The sequence below is a fragment of the Talpa occidentalis genome, unplaced genomic scaffold (assembly GCF_014898055.3).
Source record: "Talpa occidentalis isolate TD23 unplaced genomic scaffold, MPIMG_talOcc4v2.1 talOcc4.2, whole genome shotgun sequence".
NCBI classification, from domain to species: Eukaryota; Metazoa; Chordata; class Mammalia; order Eulipotyphla; family Talpidae; genus Talpa; species Talpa occidentalis.
In genome coordinates, this window is record NW_023602073.1 from 45,517,492 (window position 1) to 45,539,174 (window position 21,683).

A 21,683-nucleotide genomic window follows, 5' to 3' on the forward strand; every position below is an offset into this window, starting at 1 on the left:
AAGTCTCAGCACTATGAAGCTACTGGCAGCCATTGAGGCCTGAATCAGATCCCCAGCCAGGGAGCTACCCACATGGTGCAGCAGACCTCTCCTGTCTCACCTGCTGCTCCCCTCAGCAGTGTATTTCAGTCAATCTGCCTGTTCTGCTCCCCGTTCTCTTTCTGATGACTCTTCTTCCCTCCCCCTGCTTCCGCACCTCTGGCCTACTCCCAGCTGTTGTATGCATAAATCAAATAAATCTTTTTTCAAAAAAGAAAATAGCACTCAATTGTGTTTATGCTTATACAAACGAATAAGTTACTGCTGGAACAAGCTTCCCTGGTTAGTGGGGATCATGCCCACAAGCCAGTACGTCGTCAGAGAATAGGAATCAATTCTGGGAAGTTCTATTTGCAGAACTTCTAACTTCCTGGAACTTCGTGTGCAGAGTGAACAGGTCCACTCAGAGACTCTGGTTCCCTTTAAGGCAGCAGGCTGCCAACATCTGTCCAACTGCCACCATCATGCAGTTCCAGCTTCAGCTGGAACTACCCTCAGCTTCAGCTCTCCTAATGAACACCTCAGATGCCATTTCCACAAATGTGCTACTTTGTGTCACTGCAGGCTCCACATCTCTACTTCACAGTGTGAGATGTTGGGTGGCATCCTGACCCCTTTTTCTCACAACCCAGATGTTACATTAGGAAATGCTGTAAACTCCATCTCTAAATATATCCAGATCCAAACACTTCCTATTATTTTCCTGATCATACGCCATAAAGCTACCAAATTTTACATCCTAGAATCTGTTCTAGTTTCCTACATTTATCACCTTCACCTCTTGATTCTGCACAGCAGCCAGGCTGAGGCTTCTAAAGAGAAGTTGCACCATGTCAACCTCTGTCCAGAAAGGTCTGTTGATAACACATCTTACTCAGAGATAAGATTGTGAATTCCAAATCAATCTTCAGTGACAAGCCTAAATATTTGGCAATTATTTCCTTTTATAGAAAAGCATAGGTTTTTCACTTCGAAACATAGAAAAAGTGCAGTGTATCAGTTTAGTCAAAAATCCAGCAGCCAAATATACTACTTGGCCATCAAGTTTCCCTTTCCAAATACATTTAAAGTCACATAATTTTGTGCTTATTACATAGTGTTTTTAAATAAAAACCATCAAAATCTTTAGCTAAATAATTCCACATCTGGATTGAATCATGGTAGTATGATATTTTTTAGAAATTCCAGTTTATTCATTGATCAGTAAAATGTAACATTTGACAATTTCCCCAGAGAATAAGCCTCCTGTGTGTAGGGTGATGACAGTGTCATCACACCCGCTAAGAAGTGGGTCATTTGCATAGTTACTACTAGATTCTATCAGACCTGCTGTCATGCTGAGGCTTCCCCATGAACAAAGTATGACAAGTGGTCAGTGCTGGGCCAGCACGGAAGACGGAGCTCACTCTTGACACCAGGCACCACCTGAATCCTGTATTTGTGCTTCCTTGTTATGACACTGAAACTTGGTGTTACTAAGCACAATGAGTTTTTTCTTAATGAATGTGGTGGGTTAAAGTAAATGGATATAACCTGGTCCCCTAATAATTTACTTTCTCTCCACCTTTTTAAAAATTATTGTTAAGACAATACAAGTTACAGATTCACTGGCTGGAAAAACAGTCACCTCTTAGGTCACCCCTGTACTTATTTATGAGGTTGGTTTCTCTTGGTCTCTCAGCATGACCATCCCTCAGCAGGGCCTTCAGTGCAGAGTATCCAAATGTTACCATTGCTATGTCTCCTGGTTGGATGTAGATTATTTTCCCTCATTAAAAATATTTAGTAATTGGGCAATAATCTGCTCAGCCTTTGTCACCTCTCCATGGAATAACTTTTCATTTTTCACCATTTCCTGCTGGCTACTGTGCTTTTCTTCTGTCACCTTCTTCACATAACTGTGGTCCTTTCCCTTTAAAAGAGGAAGAATTTTTGAATGAGCCTCCAATTCTATCCCACAATGTAAAATATTGTCCACAGTTGTAGTCAAAGAAGAGGTGTGTATGGTCAGCTGAGCCATTAATAACTGGCCTTAAGATCTAAAGATACGGGACCTCCCCGGTGGCGCAGCGGTGGGCACTGGGCTGCGAGGCTGCCAGCCTCTGCAGCACCGGTTTGATCCCCGGCTGCCGGTGAGGGTCCCACATGGCGCGCAGACCTCTGCTGTCTTGCCTGCTGCTCCCCTCAGCAGTGTACTTCGTCAGTCTACCTGTTCTGCTCCCTGCTCTGGCTCTGGTGAATTCGCTTACCCTCCTGCATGTCTGACTGTACCCAGTGCTTGTATAAATAAATCTTTCAAAAAAAAAAAAAAAAAAGATATGAAAATCACCATCATGAATGGAAATTGTCCAAATATTGACCAAGACGTACAAACCTAAACAAACAAGTTGTGTAATGGAAAGATAAAAGGGTAGAGATGGTAAAAAGAAAGTCATTCACAGGGTGAAAAGCATGACTTGCAGGTGGAGTAGGAATCTTCCCGAAGGATGAAGTTTATGGTTCGCTTATACACAAGTCTGGCGAAGGCCTCTGTGAATCCAGCAGATCAGTATGTTGGTGAAAAAGAGGAAGGACCATACACTAGTCATGAGTTGAATCCAGCCATTTGGAAACTCTCCTACGTTGTCATATAATTTGCTGTATCCTCTCAGCTCTAGCAGAAACAGTGAGATGGTCAGAATACTTAATCCATGGTAATGAGGTAACAGTAAACAATTTCTTGCAAGACTTGATTCTTTAAAAATTGTGGGGGTTGGGCCTCTCTGGTGGCCTAGGGGTTAAGTCTCAGCACAACCACTGAGAAGGCCCACTACAAATGCCTGTGTTGGATCACTGGCCAGGGAGCTATCCACATGGTGCAGCAGACCACTCCTGTCTTGCCAACTTCTCCCCTTAGCAGTGTATTTCTGTAGACTCACCTGCTCTACTCCCCACTCTGTCTCTGGTGAGTGCTTTTACACCTCTGGCCTTCACCCCATTTCCTCTATACAAAAATTTTAAAAAATCATTTAAAAAAATTGTGGATGTTTTATTAGTGAATTATAGACAAGTAATAACTCAGTGTTGCAAAGAAAAAATAAAGGTTAAAAGCACCAAGATTTATTACTATCAGGAGAATAACAGTCTGTCAGAAATTGTCACCTTCTGCCATGTGGCTGGATATATAAGTGGTGTAAAAAGTCATAATCTGCAGCATCAAGTACAAGATCCATCTCAGACCCAGCAAACAGCAGAGGCTGGGGACCCAGTGGTGGTGTAGATGCAACAAGACACAACGGGGGACTCAGTCAGTGGAGTCAGGCTTTGTCGTCAAATAAGTCTGAGAGGGTCAGTCCACCACCCAGTGCTGCCAGGCCAGGAAGCCTGGGCTGGTCTGCAGCCCTGGTCAGCAATAGGCGCAGCCTGGCGGGTCTTAAGGGTTAGTTTTAAAGTTTGGCTTAATCTGGCCCTTCGTCTGCTTTCTCTACATCCATATGTAAGTATTTCTCTTTCCTTTTGATTTATCCCTCTTCCATCCATGTTGCCGCAGGGGCATGAGTTATGTTTCTCTGATCACGAAATGCTATTTCATTATACAGGTACATACATCACCTGTATATGTACATATATATATACATGTAATCTTCATTTGTCACCTGTTTGGGGCATTTAGGTGGTTCCCATAGCTTGGCTACTGTAAACAGTGCTGCAATGGTGACGGGAGTGCAGGTCCATTCACAGGAGAGTATTTCTCCTCTGTGAGTAGACATTCAGTGTAGAATCCTGGGTCCAATGGCAGAACCACATTTACTCTTTTAAGAAACCTCAATACTGTCTCCATAAGGGCTGGCTCAGTCTATATTCCAAAAACAATGTAGGACTGCCCCATTTATTCCATATCCTTGCCAGCACTTGAGTTTCTGGTCTTCTGGATATGGGTCATTCTCGCAGGGATGAAGTGGTTTAAACCAGGGGATCATAAAGCCACAAAATATGGGGCAAAAAGAAATCCTGTAACACTCAGGCCAACACAAGGCTGTCTCACACTGTGAAAGAAAGAAAATAATCATGAAGAAATTCAGATGAATTACCTGAGTGTTAACATGATCAATAGTCCACTGCATTCTCAAGATGTCCTCCCGGAAGCTTCCCTATCACTTAATGCCAGCCTCTCTGCAAAAACCCACACTCCCACTGCAGGCCTCCAGGGTCTCACCTTTAGGGACTGAGATACACTTCAGAGCCCTGGTACTGCAGTTGCCTGTGGGAGAACACAACAAAACTTGCTCAGAGATGAGCCCACAGGAGGAACTGATGAGAGTGACTCCCCCATCTACACTGTCTCCAGGGGCTCAGGGATCCAACCCCTGACCCACACTTACTTGGAACCTGATGTAACTTCCTCCTTGTCCACCTGTGGGAAGAAACATCATGTGAGACCACAGAGGAGCGAGGTCAGAAGTCCTAAAGGAATCTTCTAATCCTGCAGAACAGGGAAGTTTCCAGAATGTGACTAAAAACCCAGGTCAGGACTGGGAAAAATGAAGAAAGGAGGTAAGGGGGGACCGGCCTAAATGCCCTCTGGGCAACACACGTGTGTGGATGGTACTTTCCATTAACCAGGTAAGGCAAGTTCTCCCTGAGACTTGAGAGTCCCCAGTAGACAAGATCCCCCACTCCCTTCCCTACCTGAGTACTTCTTCTAACACTTCAGAGCTGCAGCCATCACACATCCAATGAGCGCTCCTCCAAGGAGAACCAGGCCAAAAATGAGGTTCATTGAGATGGAGGAGGACTGAGTATGCGGCCCTGGAAGGGAAGAGAAGGTCAGACCCTGACCCTGAGACCTCAGACTGACCCTCTGAAGGTCTCCAGAAGAAAGCCAGATGGCCCTGAGAACAGCCTCAGTGCCCACATCCCTCTCCTTACTCCATCTCAGGACTCGGGGCTCCAGCAGGCCCTCATGCTGCACATGGCACGTGTATTTCTGCTCTTCTCCAGAAGGCACCACGACAGCCGCCCACTTCTGGAAGGTTCCATCCCCCGCGGGCCTGGTCTCCACCAGCTCTGTGTTGTGGGTCAGGTCCTTCCCATCTCGCTGCCAGGTCAGGGTGATGTCCGCAGGGTAGAAGTCCAGGGCCCAGCACCTCAGGGTGAACTTCTGGTCAGAGGTGGGATGACGGGTCACATGTGCCCACTGGGGGCCTGAGTGGGAAGAATGGGAAATTTCATGCTTTTTGTTTCCTCCATGGATACTGAAGCAGCCTCATGTGACCACCTTCCAATGGACAAAACAGTATATTTGGAGGGAGGAGCACACACCCCAGAAACCAGCCTGATCTGGGAGTCTGGGATAGTAGGAGAGAGCCCAGGGTGGGATGCAGGTCTCTAAGCATTTTGTTGCTGACTTGGGTGGAGGGTGATGACACAGACAGGCAGGAGTGAGATCTCTAAAAATGTTCTCTGACCAAAAAAACAAGATCTCAAGAGAGAAACTCATTGTTTCTAAGATGGCTGCTGGTCAAAAAAGATGCAGTGAAGAGTGATTTCACGGGTGGTCTCCCCTCTTTCTCAGGAAAAACTGGATTCCTTAACTGTCCTTCAGAAAAAGTGGGAGCCTCTGGGCCAGTCTCCATCCCGGAGCTTGAAAACGTGGCAGGCAGCTCCCTCTCTGGCCAGAAGGGGACGCTTTACTGACCATTATTCCATTTTCCTGTAGGGTGTGCGCCTCAGGGAGATCCAAGGCCTCTCACCTCTGAGCTGCAGCGCCTCCTTCCCCATCTCCAGGAGTCTGGGGAGCCACTCCACGCACTTGCCCTCCAGGCTGCTCCGGTCCTGCTCTGCCCGACCTTCCTCCTCCCATTCGCGCTGGGTGATCTGAGCCACCGAGTCCGCGGGGGTCCAGGAGCGCAGGTCCTCGCTCAGGGAGATGAAATCGGCGCCGTCGTAGGCGAACTGATCGTACCCGCGGAGGAGGCGCCCGTCGGGCCCCACGTCGCAGCCCAAAGTCCTCTGGATCGTGTGAGACCCTGAGCCCGCCCTTCAGTCACCCCGTGGTCTCCCGCCCGCACCCGATCCCCCGCCCTGAATAATCCCAAACTTAAATGAAACCTAAAGGGTGAAAGTCCCGCGGGCTCTTCCCTGGTAAGGAGCTTGGCAGGTGCCACAGGCTCAGGGGGTCACTGAGACTAGGGGCGGGGGGTGGGGGCGGGAGCGGTGACCCGCCCCGGCCCGCGCTGCTCACCGTCCCGGCTCTGGTTGTAGTAGCCGCGCAGGTCCTCCAGGAGCGCTTTGAGCCTCTGCGCCGAGAGTCTTTGGTTCCGCGTCTCCTCTTCCTGATCCTCCTGCCCCACCTGCTCCGCCCAGGGCGCCAGCACCTCCACCCTTTGATCCGGAGAGTCACTGTCGAACCGCCCGAACTGCGTGTCGTCCACGTAGCCCACCGCGAAGTACCAGGGCTCCCCGAGGCCGGGCCAGGACGTCGCGGTTTCTAAAAGCCTCAGAGAGTGGGAGCCTGGGGGCGGGGAGGGGTGAAAGCCGGGCTGACCCTCCTCCCTGGGCGGGTCCTGAATCCCAGGGAGATGGGGCAGGGGAGAAAGTGTCCAGGAGGGAGGGAGCTCCAGAGACTGAACATGGGCAGCGGGTCCAGAGGGGGCAAGACTCAGGGGGACAAAAGGAGGAGGCAGGTGGGGGGACAGAAAGGGACCAGGACTGAGGGGGCCACGGGGGTGACAGAGGGGCCTAAGGCAGCAGCTTCCTCTGCAGAAGCCTTTTCCCTTCACCCTGCACTCACCAGCCCAGGGGTCTGTGGGGGCCAGAGGCCCGGAGAGAAGCAGCAGGAGGAAGGTTGGGGGCCCCATGACCAGCACTGCTGAGGTCTGGGGAGCTTCTGACTCTAGGGTGTGGGTGGAGACTTAACTGGGCAGGCAGTGATGCTGATTGGTTCTCTGGGAAGCTCCAGGCACTGGGGACTGAGAACTGGGGAGGAGTCACAAGTATGCAGGGCCCAGGCACTGCTGGTTGGAGACAGAAGTGAAACCAAGGGGCCAGTGGGGTATAGCCAAGAGTAACTTTCCTGCCCTAGACACAGACTGAGGCCTGGAACTATGAGAACCACACTGGGGACCTAGGGCTTTGCTCTCCACCTTCCTCTCCTCACCCAAAGCTTGGCCACCCTGTCTCCATGATTCCAGGCCCAAGGACTGGGTCAGCGATTCTCAGTCATTGTCCTTTCCTGATCCGTGTCTGGTGTTACAAATTAGGGAGGACGCCAAGTATATAATCTTGTGTGAGGTATCTCTACCCATATTTACCACACTTGGAGTAAAGCTGTGTTTAATCATGTAACTATTTCAGTTAGAGTAATAGTAATAATCGAATGCATAATAATAGAAAGTGTTCTTAAGAAAAATAACTTATTTGTGAAAATAATCAGGGCAATGAAAAGCGTGGATCTTTTATGTTTTTTGTTTTTGCAGTTGTCTTTCTTGTCTGTCTCATTAGAAGACAGCAGGATTTTCATGTTTCCTTCTGCATTTAGTTTGTGGTTCTGGTTGAAGTCTATGAAAAAATGTATATAGACTCACACAAATGTGTTGAAGTACTATTTCCGCATCATTGCGAATATTCCACTTTGATACTAAATTAAATCTATACAGGTGGTATTTTATCAAAGGTTATTTGCAAAGTAAAACCTAAAACAATATCATTGAATATTTCTTATTCTGTTACATTTCCATAGTCCTTTCTTGCATATTGATGGGGTCTTGTGCTAATTTGTGATTTTTTTAAGTAACATATTGTTCCCCTAAGTTATAAAGACCTTCAGTGTTCAATACAGCAGAATCAAGTTATTAAAAAATTGATTTTATTTTTCACCACAAATCCCAAAAGTAAAAATAGTAATGGAAATTGTCAAGTTAGTGATAGGACACAATTTTCCATAATTCGGGTTTTGTCTGAGTAATTTCATTCTGTCAAGGAGAGGTTATTGTCAGTTATCAATTGTCATTTGAAGGTCAGTTTCTTAAAGGAGCACACATTCATTTTCAGGACAATGTCTGCCAATTAACTAAATCCAAATAGCCATAGTTTTTGTCATTCATCCCTTCATGTCAAGATATATTGCCTACAAAAAAAGGGAAAGAAGTCTAATTCATCTCATGCAAATATTTTCCTTGGCACATAGCATCTGGGAAGGCAGCAGAAGTGCTCTGTGTGTACTTGCGTGTCATCACATCAGGTACTGTAAAATTGGATTTGATGATGATAAAATAATGAAGCTAATTTTCAATGCTTCAACCAAGATGTTTTGAAATGAAACTGGCTTGGAGTTGTGTTTCTGAGGGAAGTAGTGGTGAAGAATAACTACTATTGCAGTTAGTAATATAACCTCCATTTTTGCTAAGTTTTACCTCAGCAAATGTCAAAATAGTGAAAAAGCCAAAGATGTCTGAGTCACATTTTGAAAACAGTTTTGACCTCATGGATCCTGTGACAGGTTCTGGGTGACTTCAAGGGCTCCACAGACCACACTTTGACAAATGCTTTTCTCAGTGAACCAGGGAGCATCTCCCAAGTGTTCTCTGCCTTTGTCTCCTCTTCACTTCCCAGCATCCCCCTCCCTAGATGGCTCCTGCCTCCCCAAGCTGCCTCCCCTGAAAACACAATGAAGAGCAGAGAGAGGGCCATGGAGATGTGGATTTTGCCCTCTCATGAGAGATGGACACTGAGCAAAGATGACAAAGACACGTGTAAACCTGACCTGAGCCCCGTGCTAGGAGGAGGGAGATTGTTTATTGTGAAAGCAGAGAAGTGTTATCAGGTCCCCTTCTATTATTTTAAATAATGTCAAAAGATGTAAAAAATACATTAAAAACGGGACCTCCCTGGTGGCATAAGGGTTAAGTCTCAGTACTATCACTGCTTAGGACTGAGTTTGATCCTCAGCCAGGGAGTAACCCACATGGCACAACAGACCTCTCCTGACTCACCAGCTGCGCCCCTCAGCAGTGAATTTCAGTAGATCTGCCAGTTCTTCTCCCCATCTGTCCCTGGTAAATCTTCTCACCATCCCCCACCTGTAGCCTATACTCCAGTTCTTTTATGCATAGTAAATAAATAAATCTTTAAAAAATACATTAAAAATAAATTAAACATAAAGGTAGAAGAGTTTATTTAATATATATAATCATAAATAAGAGCGAACTCTTGGAAATTATAAATTTGTTCATAGAAATGAATAATTCAGCAGATGAACTAGAATATTGAAGTCTCTCTCCCATTAAGTCATACAAATGGAAAAGAAATGACAAGCAGAGAGAAGACCTACAAGAAACTGAGTCTGTCGATCAAGAGTATTCCAATACTGATTGGAATACTTGATTGACGCAAGTCAATCAAGAAAATCCCTGAGCACTCACAGATAAAATGTGCACGCTGAGTGTCCTCCCCAGGTTCCTCCTACAGAGGATGAGCAGCCCCACACCATGACCTGCCTGGAACTTTCAGAAAGAGACTGGAGAAGGGCAGACCTTGGGGCCTCAAGAGACAACTCAGGCCTGGAGGCCAGAGGACCCTGGAGCCAGGCCTGCCCAGTCCTCAGGGGAATCCAGCCCAGACCCCATGTCAGGCCCAGGTGAGGGAGGCGCTGGGGGCACAGACATTCACTTCAGCTGTGCGTGGTCTCAGGGGTTACTTTCCATGTTCCTCCTCTAGTGGGCAAAGGGGGAAACGAAGATGATGGACACAGAGAACAGGACACAGGAGAGAGGCCCGGGATGAGGTGAGGGATCCGAGCCTTCAGCCCTGCCCAGGTGAGCAGGACCCAGGCCCGGGAAGCAGGACTGAGACTGTGGGACAGGGGTCTGCCCAGGATGAAGCGGGCAGAATAGCTGGCATGTGTGATATGTCCATGGAGAAGATTCTGACCCTGGGGTGGTCTTGGGGTGATTAGGAAGTGTAACAGGGTGGTCCCCAGGAAAGGGGGAGGTTCCCTGCCCCACCCAAGGAAGGGTGGAGCTGAGCAGGAAGAGAAGCTGCAGAAGAGACTGAGGAAGGAAGCAGGATGGAGCCAGGAGACCTGGAGGAGGCGCATGGAGCCTAGAGACACGTGAAGAAACTGCGCTTGTCTTTTGGTCGTGGACTGGGTGACACAGATGTGGGTGAGACCCGTGGGGAGGTGACAATGGCAGCTTTTATCTTGATCTGGATTTTGCTCTTTTCCTTCCGGGCTTGTCCGGTTGTTTGTGACCCTTTGCTGTGGGTCCCCACTGGAAGATACTTTAGACTTGTAGCAGGCTTTGGGGCCTTGTTCTGGGCTGATCCCATATGGATGGACTTTTACCCACGAGGGGACGGGTAACTTTGGGTGCTTCATTTAGAAACTAGATTCTTTGCCTTACCTGTATTGTTTCCTAGTTTTATTAAAGGTCCTTCCCATTAAAGTCTCCTATGTTTTGTGTTGATGCGGCGGATGGCAGAACCCATTTAGAATAGGCAGGTTTGCGGGGTTTGGGCTACCCCCTCCCTGTCCTATAACAGAAGGAGCACAACAGGAACTAAGCTCATGAGGGAACAAGATAATTATAACCCCAGAGAAAAAAAGTTTCCTGGTCTACTCACTGCTCAATTATGACTGGCTCTCATGAGGTCATAAAAATGCAAACCCTGGATCCTTGTGTGTATCTCAACAACCTGCCAGAGAGGTCTTAGGGTACAAATGCCTGTACTGTGGATTCTAAGGGGCCACCTCCCAGGACTCTTGAAACTCAGAGCCAGCTCTTAAGGCCTGGGCAATGTGGGCAGGGATGTTTCCAAGGTCCTGATTGAAAATTTCAATGTGAAGTAGAACAAAGAGCCTCAGGAAGGCTGTGGGGAAGATAGTGACTGGTGACCCCGAGGAGGAAGCTGCTGCAGGGGGCCTTGCTGCCCCAGCCAGATAGGATACTGACAAGCAGCTAAGAGAGGGGGCCTCACACCGTGGGGCTGAAGATCTGGCATCCTTTGCTTTTTGTTCTTGGTCATAGAGAGAGAAAAATTTATCAGAAAATATATTAGGCAATAAATTATATGTATCAGCATACTGTAAGTAAATAGCATGGAAAATTGTTTGTTTAGAAATCAGTTGTTGTGCAGTTTGACGCACTTGGCAATGGGAGGTGGTTTGTTGTGCATGCCTGACAAGCAATCCAGCACAACAGTTGTAGTGGGTCCTTCTTTTGAAGTTTCTTGGGAAAGTTTTTATTTATATTTATTTTTTAATAATAAATTTTATTTTTATATTCCCCATACAATTGCAACCCCCTTATTTTGACCCCAATCCCTCCCCTCCCACCCTCTACCCCCCATAGAGTGTCTCTGGTTCATAGTTTTTTGTTGATTTTGATTTTCACTTTCTTATAGTTATTCTTGGGAAAGTTTTTAAATGAAGCTATTTGAGTTAAGGAGTTTCTAGGTAGAAAAAGTTCTGATAGCTGAGTAGCAGCTGGTCCCCAGCTGAAGGCCATGAGAATAAGAGGAGTCTTTTCTTGCTTAGGCTTTGGCTGATCAGGATGTACTGGCAGCTATCTACTGTCTTAGGTTGTTGTTTAGCTGAAACAATGAGTTCTAGTGTAAGGCTTAGTTTTTTATTAACCTTGAAGGTTGCCTTCTTACTGAGAGCACATAGTGGCCAAAAACCCATAGAAAAAGAGATTCACTGATTGTCTCTGCTTTGTTTCTATGCACATGATAATGTCATCTCACTGCTTGCTAAAAATGTATAAATAAAGACCTGCTGAGTCTCTCGGCAGAAGATACTAGCACCTCCCAAGTGTCAGTGTCTCCTCATTCTACCTCATCCCCTTCCCCTCAGCCCTTAAGTTTCAGCCCCTTACAGGTCGCTGAGGCCATCTCATCCTTTCAGGAACCCCGACATGACATTTTGCCGGAGGCTGGTCCCCGGCAGGAAGCGACAGCTGTCATCCAAAAGAGGAAACACAAAGAGGAAGCAAGTCACCCGGTGCTTCAGAACAGGCCCCACATGCTCCGTGGTGCCCCAACCCTGAAACAAGAGGCATCTCTTCTGAAATATCACATGATTCTGGCTAAGGACATTAAAAATATTGAACAAGACACATCTCAGCTGATGCCGGTGTTGGCAGAGATGGACCAGGCCATCCCTAGCAGCGCCTACTCAGATGTTGCCATGTACTCTCTTGTTGGCCACCTTGTTCCAGGTGTTCCCAAATATCCAAACGCATAGATAGCCCCAAATTCTCACCTTTGATTCCTTCATTCAGTGAGATTTTTTTGCTTCTGGTTCTCTGAGCTTGTGTGGATTGGGGAATTCATCAGTCATAGGTGTAGACTCACAGATTACACCAGGATCAGTCTGTCACTCAAGGGTAGAGCTCCCTCTAAGTTCTTTCTGTTTTTCCACCAATTTCTCTTGAGTGTCCCACACCTGTGCAGTTTTTGGTCAACCAGGGATTTGACAGTCTGTATTCAGATTTGGGATCTCAACCCTCCCTCTCTTGTTAAAGTACATATTAATTAAACTTCCTTGGACATGCTGTATTTCAAGGATATCCTTAAAACCCACATAGAGAAGTCCATGACTTCCATATGAAGATAATTTTATTATATATCATCTTACGCATTACATAGATTAGGGGGCAGATAATGAAATTTAAGAACATTCTACAAATGTCCTGTCCAATATGGTAGCTACAAGGAACATACATGAGATATAATGGAAAGTTAAAGATCTCAGCTCATGAGCCATATCTCAAGTGTTCAATAGCCCCATGGTTACAGGTACCATATTGTTCAGTGTACATGGAGAACAATCCCTTCTCCTAGAACATTCTGTTGCACAGCACAGCTCTTCATGCTTTGGGGATATCAAGTCAAATGCATTAGAAACATACACATGTAAAGTGAAAGGGCCAATATTATCTCCCTTAAGTAATAGGTCAGGTCACTATCTGGATAGATATAAATATTAATCAGAATAAAGCATCTTTTCCTAAATTTTAAAAAGGAAGGCGGGTGTTGGTTATCTAACTCAGCGCAGAGCTGAAGGGCTGGACAACGTGTCAGCCCTTCCTCCCTCCTCAGGACACTGTTCTCTGTGGGGCCCACGGAGGGTCTTGCCCTTGTCTTCTGGGTGTGGCCATTTATTACTATATTGTCAGTTCTGATGCTTTTAAGAAAGTGGCATTTTTCGCTATTTTCAGTGGGAAGGGGTGTCTGTTCATCCAGTCCAAATTTGTCAGGTGGAAATTCTCAGGCAAAACAGTTCAGTGACAAGATGGTGGGTCCTAGAGTAGAGGGCCAGAGCCTGAGAACACTCGGCTGAGGGGATCTCTGGAGTTTTTCATAGTGTCAGGGATTGTCATCTAATTTATTTTTGATAATAAATGGTTTTGATAATAACTAATATTTGTTATTTATGACACACAGAGGCCTCATAAGGACTCAAGAACATACACAAACAAATAAGTCACATCATCCTGTAGGCAACCAAGTCCCCTTTACTCTGAACCCCATGCAGTCAGCAACTTCTCATTTTTCTTCCCAGAAAAGTCTGTGCATTAATGTTAGTGTTGGGTCAGTAAATGAGCTTGGGCCACAGACTGGGAGAAATATTTGCAAATCACAACTCTTATATAATACATGTTTTAGAATATGCATGGAACCCTTAAAATTCAACAAGGAGCAAACAACATTTTAAAATTGAGCAAAACTCTGAACCATTTCCAAGGAAGCTATATTAATGGCAAGTAGGCAAATGAAAGGACAATATAAATGCAAATGCAAGTTAAAGCAACAAGGACACGCAATACACACCTATAAATCCAAACACTAGTATAGCAGCTCCCCTTTTTCCATGTGGGATGTATTCCAAGACCCCCTAGTGGATACCTGAACCACAAATAGCATGGAGTCCTGTATACACAGAGATTTCCCTGCACATACATACATATGATACGTTCACTTTATAAATTAGGCACTGTGTGATTAATGACATTTCATTTTAGTTAGTGTCTCTTTTGCCGTACAGAAACTTTTAGTTTGGGGTAGTCCAAGCTTTTTCTCTTCTTTGTTTTCCTTGCTTCTGGAGATGACTCCTCAAAGATGTTTCTGAAGTTTATGTCACAGAGTGTTTTGCCTATGTTTTCTTGTATGTATTTTATGGTTTCAGATCTTATATTCAGGTCTCATCCATTTTGAGTTGATTTTTATTGTATGGTGAGAGGCATAGTCTAGTTTCATTCCTTTGCATGTGGCAGTCCAGTTTTCCCAGCACCTTTTATTTATTTATTTATTTTTTTAAATAATAAATTTTATTTTTATATTCCCCATATAATTGCAACCCCCCCATTCTGACCCCAATCCCTCCCCTCCCAGCACCTTTTATTGAAGAGACTTTCCTTATTCCAGTATACATTCGTTGTCCCTTTGTCATAGATTAGTTAGCCATAAATGTGTGGGTTTTTTCCTGGGCTTTCATTTCAGTTCCATTGGTCTGTGTGTCTGCTTTTGTTTCGATACTACACTTTTTATTATAATGCTTTGTAGTATCGCTTGGAGTCTGGGAGTGTAATACCTCTATTCTTCCCACTTCTAGTCAGGAGAGCTTTCGCTATTTGGATTTATTTGGGGTTCTATATGAATTTCATCAATATTTGTTCCATTTCTTTGAATAATGTCATTGAGATTTTTATTGGAATTGCATTGAACCTGTAAATTGCTTTTGTAGAGTGGCCACTTCGATGTCATCTCCTATTTATTTTGAAAGCATTTTGTAGTTTTCCTTGTAAAGGTCTTCACCTCCTTTGTTAGGTTTATTCCCAGGTATTTAATTTTGGGGGGCACAATTGTAGATGAGATGATTTTCTTAATTTCTTCCTTTTGAGATTGATTGATTGCATATAGGAAGGCTACCGATTTTTCGGTGTTGATTCTGTAACCTGCTACTTTACTAAACTGGTTTATTGTTTTAATTATTTTTCTCTGGCATTTTTAGAATTTTATATATATATTATTATATCATTTGCATATAGTGACAGTTTCATTTCTTCTTTCACTATTTGGACTCCTTTTATTTCTTTCTCTTGCCTAATTGCTATAGCTAGGACTTCTAGTATTACACTGAAAAGCAGTGGTGAGACATCTTTGTCTTGTTCCAGATCTTAATGGGAAGGCTTTCAATTTTTCACCGTTGAGAATGATATTAGCTGTGGGTTTGTCACATATGGCTTTTATTATGTTAAGATCTGTCCCTTTTAACCTGAGTTTTTTGAGGGACTTCATCATAAATGCATGTTCAACTTTATCAAAAGCTTTCTCTGCATCTATTGCTATGATCATATGGTTTTTCTTTTTGTTGGTGTGGTGAAGTACATTAATTGATTTTTGGATGTTGAACATCCTTGTGTCCCTGGGATACATCCCACTTGGTCATGATGTATAATCCTTTTGATGAATTTTTGGTTTCAATTTGCTAAGATTTTTTTGAGGACTTTTGTGTCTATGTGCATTAGGGAGATTGGTCTGTAGTTTTCTATTTTTGTGTTGTCTTTATTTGATTTTGGTGTTAGTGTAATGTTGGCCTCGTAAAATAAATTTGGTAGTTTTCTTGCTTTCCTGATTTTTTGTTTTCTTGCTTTCCTGATTTTTTTCCTGATTTTTTGCTTTCCTGATTAATTCATCTTTGTATATTTGGTAGAACTTGTTTGTGAAATCATCTGATCCTGGGCTTTTGTGTTTTGGGAGGGCTTTCATTACTATTTCACTGCTTGTAATTGTTGTTTTTGTTTTTTAAGTTTTCAGAGTCTTCTTTGTTCAGCTTTGGATGATTGTATAGTTCTAAGAATTTGTCCAGCCCATCTACATTGCAGAACTTGTTTGTATATGAATGTTCAGGGTAAGCTCTAATTATCCTCTGGATTTCTACTGTGTCTGTTGTAATTTCTCCTCTTTCATTTACAATCCTACTTATTCAGGTTTTCTTCTTTTTTCTCTTTTGCACCTTACTAGGGGTTTGTCTGTTTTAGTAATTATTATTGAAGAACCAGCTTTTAGTTTTATTGATCTTTTGGATTATATATTTTATTTTTATTGCATTTATTTCAGTTTGAATTTTTATTATTTCATTTTTTTCTGCTGGCTTTTGGATTTGTTTGTTGTTCTTTCTCTAGTTCCCCAAGATGGAAGGTTAGGTTGTTTCTTCAGATTATTTCTTTTAATTAATTAATTAAAATTTTATTTTTATATTCAGATTATTTCTTGTTTCTTGATATGGGCCTATAATGCTATGTACTTTCCTTTAATACTAATTTTGCTGAAGCCAATGATTCTGGAATGTTGTGTTGTCTTTGTCATTTGTCTCAAGGTAATTTTTAATTTCTTCTTTGATTTCCTCATTAACCCAATGGTCTCTCAGTAACACATTGTTTAGTCTCCATGTAGGAGGCAATCTCCTTGTTTTCTTTCATAGTTTATTTCTATTTTGATGTTTTTATCATCTGAGAAGAGACTTGGTATGATTTCAGTCTTCATGTATTTGTTGATGTTTGTGTTGTGACCAAGTATGTGGTCGATCTTGGAGAATGATCCATAGGTACTTGAGAAAAATGTGTATTTTGGGCGGGGGGCAGTGTCTTGTAAATGTTTATTAGTTCCGTCTAGTCTATAACTTCATTTAGGGCTATTGTGTCCTCGTTTATTTTCTGTTGTTGCTCTGGCCCTTGGTGAGAGTGCTGTATTCAAGTTTCCTGCTACATATGTATTTTCTCCAATGTTTGTATCCAGTAATTGTCTAATGTATTTTGGTGCTCCATCATTTGGTGAGTCTATACTGATGAATGTTATGTCTTTCTGGTATATTGTCCCCTTGATCACTATATAATGTCCTTTGCTGTTGCTTGCCACCTTTTTTAGTTTGAAGTCTGTTTTATCTGCTATAAGTATGGTCACCTCTGACTTCTTTTGGGGGCATTTGTTTGTAGAACTGTTTTCTGAACCTTTACTTTCAATCTATGTTTATCTTTAGAGCTCAGGTGTGTTTTCTGGAGACAGTAGAAGTCTGGGTTTTGTTCTTTAGTCCAGCATGCTACTGTGTCTGTCTATTGGTGAGCTTACTCCATTAACACTTAAGGTGATTAGTGATACATGGAAGTCTATTATTGCCATTTTGGTGATCATTTGTGGTTCTATTCACTACCTTGTTCAGTGCTTCCTGTTCTTGTAACATTTCTTTGAGTGGAGGCTTAATTGTACCACATTTTGAAAGATTGTGTTTGTATAAGAAGGTTCTTATTTTTCCCTCAAAAAAAGAAGAGATTTGCAGGATATTCTTGGCTAAAATCTGTTGCCTTGGATTGTTTTTGAATATGTTGCTCCATTCTCTCTTGTCTTTAGTGTTTATTCAAAGAAGTCTGCTTGTTGGTTTTCCTTTACATAATATTATATTAAATTATGTTAGGTTAGGTTAGGTTATGTAATGTTATGTTAGGTTAGGTTATATTTTCCTTTTCCCTCATCAGTTTAATTATTTCTACTTTGTCTTGTACTCTTGGAATCTTTCCTATTATGTGTCTTGCTGTAGTTTTCTTTCCATTATGGTACTTTGGGTTCTTCTAGCTTTCTGTATGTCTATTTTTCTTTCCTTTTTCAGATTTGGGAAGTTCTTTTCCATTATTTCCTTGAATAGTTTTAGTCCCTTCATCTCTTTCTTCTCCTTCTGGGATTCCTATGATTCTTATATTTCTTTTTCTCATGGTGTCAAATAATTCATGGAGTATTTCTTCATTCTTTTTCCTTAGGTCTTTTTATATCATTCAATAGTACTGATTCATTCTCCCATTTCACCTGTTCTATTTTTTGTGGATCTTCCCAGAATTTTTTTAGCTCTTCCATTGATCTTTTTACCTCCTCACTTCTTTCACTTTCCCATTTTATATTCAACCTCATTCTTCTGTTCATTGATTATGTTTTTCATAGCATTCTGTTCCTTTTCTGCTTTAGTTTAGTTTAGTTCTTTTTTTTTTTTAAATTAAGATGATTCTGAATTCTTCATCAGGTAGAGGAATTCTTACCTATCAGTGTTGGGTTCTAGTATCTGATTTTCTTTCTGTGGTGTATAGTTCCCAGGAAGGCTTGCTCGACCACTTGTGTATTTCTTTTTCTTCACTGTTTGCTTTCACGTTTGTTCTTGGGGTAGGGCCATGTGGCCACTGGTGCCCACTGACATGACCTCTGTGTGCTTTTACCAGGGTGCATATGCATCTGGCTGGGGCTCAGGCCGCTCTGGGTGGCAGATGGGTGCCAATGTTCCTGCTGCTCTGCCTTCAGGTCCCACCTACTGGGCCTCTTCTGATGGCCAGTGGGTGGGTCTATACGCTGCCTGCGATGCTGGTGCAGTGGGTGGATTTGGGGTGGGATTAGGTGGTATCTGTTGACCAGACTGCTGCTGCTGGAGGGTGAGATGTCCAGGACTCTCACTTGGGTGTGGGCAGATCTGCACACAGTCTGGGTCTCTGTGGCAGCTGGGCAGGGGGATCCTGTGGCTTCCTCTGACCAGACCACTTGGGGTATCCAGAGGCCCTTGCTGTAGGGCCCAGCACTGCGAGTCTCCAGCAGTGGGCCTGTCTGCTGATGGGTGCACTTCCTGGTGTAGCTGGGGAAGCTGAGAGTCCCTGGTGCAGGGCAAAACAACTGTGAGGTTCGGGTTTTGGCCTGTTCCTCTTGGAAGGGTGGGCTGGTTGAGTGGTATGACTGGTGCTTGGTCTTTCAAGATGGAGGCTCAGTGCTCAATAGGCACTGGTGCCTGGAATTTTTCCCGTTTGCTAGGTGGTGCCAGAGGGTTGATGGGATGCGCCTCCCAGCAGGTGTTTATTCCTTAGTTGAGTCGCAGGAAAAAGAAGGAAAAATTAAGTTCTGACCACTCCTGGGTTGCTCACCTGTGGGTATCTGAGGGTTCTAGCTGTAGTAGGGTGGGATATTGAGGGTTCCTTGCTGCTACCCAGTCCAGACTTTAAGATATGGGCTGGTTTGGTGGGCGGGGCTTTCCATTCGGCCAGTACCTGTGGAGAATGGGGTCCTCCATTTTTTGCCCCCTTTTTGGTTCTTGGGTATCCTGGGTAATTGCTGCTGTCATATTGCTGGTTCAATGTGTGTGTTTGCTGAAGACTCACTATCAGTTCTTTTTTCAGTTATTTTTAAGAGACAGGTTAATCTCAGCCTCTCTATTCTGCCATATGGTTAACATCATTCTCCCAAACCTAATAAATTTAAAAGACATAAAGAATATAAAGTATGTTCAATCACAGGGCAGGAAATTCAATAACTAGAAGAAATATGGGAAACTCACCAATATGTTAAAAATGTACTTTACATAACCAAAAGATCAAAAAAGATATCAAAAGGGAAATTAGAAAATACTTTGAGAATAATGAAAATTAAGAAACAGCATGAGGAAATTTATTGGCTGTCACTACAATGGGGCTTAGAGGAAAGTTTATACTTGTGACTACATTAATAAAGAAAATTCTCTAATCAATTACCAAAGGTCCTCTTTAAACCAAAATAAAAAGAGGAAAAAGCTAAACCCAAACCAAGCAAAGGAAGGAAAAAAAATTGATTAGGGTGCTAAGTAAGCAAATAGAGAAAAGAGAAACAAAACACTAAAATAATTAAGTCAAATGTGTTCCTTTGAAAGTTCAATGAAACTGACATATTTAAGTAGACACACTAAAAAAGGAAAGAAAAAGACTCTAATTTCTCAAATCTGTATTGAAAGAGGGACTCTACGTGACCATACAAAATAGAGAATTATAAGAGAAATTTGTGAAAAATTATATGCCAAGAATTAGAGAATTTAGATAAAAAGGCAGGTTCATAGAAAATTATGAACTACTAGAGAAGTCAAGTTAAAATAGGCAATCTGAACACACATATAATAACTTATAGGATTGACAAGTTATTAAAAACAATCCACATATAAAGCTCTGGCCCAAACGTCCAACTGGTGACCAAATGGTTAAAAAATAAAAAGTAATTCTTTACAAATATTTCCAAAGAGTAGAGGAGGTAACACTACCCAATTCATCATATGAGGTCAATATTATTCAGATACCAGAATAGACCCAGTTATCTTAAGAAATGAAAAATTGCAGGCTGATATCTCTTTGGATATAAGCTCAAGAAATATTCAACAAAACATAGCAAATCCAAACTAGCAATGTATAAAAATAATTATGCAGAGAGCCTCCCTGGTATCACAAGGGGTTAAGATGCAACCTATGAAGCTACCCTCAGTCACTGCAGCACAAGTTCGATCCCCGGCCAGGGAGATACCCACATGGCACAGCCAACCTCTCCTGACTCACCCATTGCTCCCCTCAGCAGTGTATTTCAGTCAATCTGCCTGTTCTGTTCCCCACTCTGTCTCTGGTCAATTCTCTGACCCCCCACACCTCTGGCCTGTACCCCAGCTTTTGTATATATAAACAAATAAACCTTTTTTAAAAAAAAAGAATTATGCAGAATAAGTAGAATTTATTCCAGTAAATCATGCTTGAGTTAACATTCAACTCAATTACTCTAGTACACCAAACTAATATAATAAAAACAAAAACCTCAAGCTTATCTCAGAATGTATTGTAAAGGATTTGACAAGAAGAGCCCGGCAAGTTGGCAGCAGAGTGAAGATACCCGGCTCACCTCCTCCTTATATTCACACTAAATTACTGCAGAACAAAATCATATCCCCTGGAAGATAAACTGAAATCTGCAGCATCAAACAGGAGCTAAAATGTGTGTGCAGTGATACAGGGGATACAGTTCATGAGATGTGGGTGCAGCTGTTGTACAGAGACCCTCTAGAGGGACTTAACCACACTGGAGAATTTTGAGATCCAGCTCTGTGGACTTTGGAGGGGGTGCACAGAGTTGGCCTCCAGGACAGGGATGTACTGTTGGAGAACCAGAGTGATGACTGATGACACTGATGCTCCCAATAAAGAACAGCTGGATCCCAAACTGGGGGGCTCACCTGTGATGGGATCACCTGTCTCTCTTACTAGAGGCTGTTATTTCTAGTGAGAGGTTGTGATCATCTAACCAACTACCATCACTGAATCCCCTTACTCCCCCTACCCTCCCATTTTCCTCCCTTCCATGCCCCTGTTAAGGGGAAAGGATGTCCTGCACAAACTTCATACAGGCTTTGCAGATGCCACCCCCAATCCATCAAGACACTGGGAACTACAAATCCCATGATCCCCAAAGGCAGATTGCAAGGACCTAAGGACGGAGTCAAGCAGCCATTTTCTCTGTTTGTAAATAAAAACCAGCCATGTTAGTGGGGTCTGGGGCACTTCGCTTGTGCTCTTGGACAGGCAGGTTTGGTCTCAGTGGGTCATTTGGGATTCCAGGTCAGAGGAATGGGTAGGATGTATTTAAGAATTTATCTCCCTCTCTTCTCCCTGAGTTGTACATTTCCTCATTTCCCCTTCCCTTGTAAATAAACCTTTGATTTTGTGTGTGCCTGCAGTGTAAGTCCCCTTTAAGCACACGGGTGAGGACCCACAGTTAGGCAACCCGTTTTATATCGGGATTGCCCTCTAACATCTTGGCGCCCAGTGTGGTTTCCACGTTACACCCATAGTAGACCA

At 43.4% G+C, this 21,683-nt stretch overlaps 1 protein-coding gene and 1 pseudogene across 1 annotated transcript; both read right to left on the reverse strand.

Annotated features, from left to right (window-relative positions):
* Positions 1-269: 269 nt before the first annotated feature.
* Positions 270-4,724, reverse strand: LOC129146279 (lathosterol oxidase-like; annotated as a pseudogene).
* LOC119253216 (patr class I histocompatibility antigen, A-108 alpha chain-like) lies at positions 4,237-6,896 on the reverse strand. The gene is made up of 5 exons (XM_054698123.1): positions 6,812-6,896; positions 6,263-6,532; positions 5,831-5,934; positions 4,401-4,432; positions 4,237-4,279 (listed from the first exon to the last, which is right to left on the reverse strand). Exons 1-5 carry the CDS (start codon positions 6,876-6,878, stop codon positions 4,237-4,239), a joined length of 516 nt encoding a protein of 171 aa, XP_054554098.1. The 5' UTR covers positions 6,879-6,896.
* Between the last annotated feature and the right edge of the window lie 14,787 nt (positions 6,897-21,683).

Coding starts and splice junctions, on each gene's coding strand:
- LOC119253216 (XM_054698123.1), bottom strand. CDS start 6,878: ATGGGGCCCCCAACCTTCCTCCTGCTGCTTCTCTCCGGGCCTCTGGCC. Junction 6,533..6,811: donor CCCCACAGACCCCTGGGCTG/GTGAGTGCAGGG, acceptor CCCCGCCCCCAG/GCTCCCACTCTCTGAGGCTT. Junction 4,433..5,830: donor CGGAGCAGCCTGGAGGGCAA/GTGCGTGGAGTG, acceptor TTCTTCCCACAG/GTGGACAAGGAGGAAGTTAC.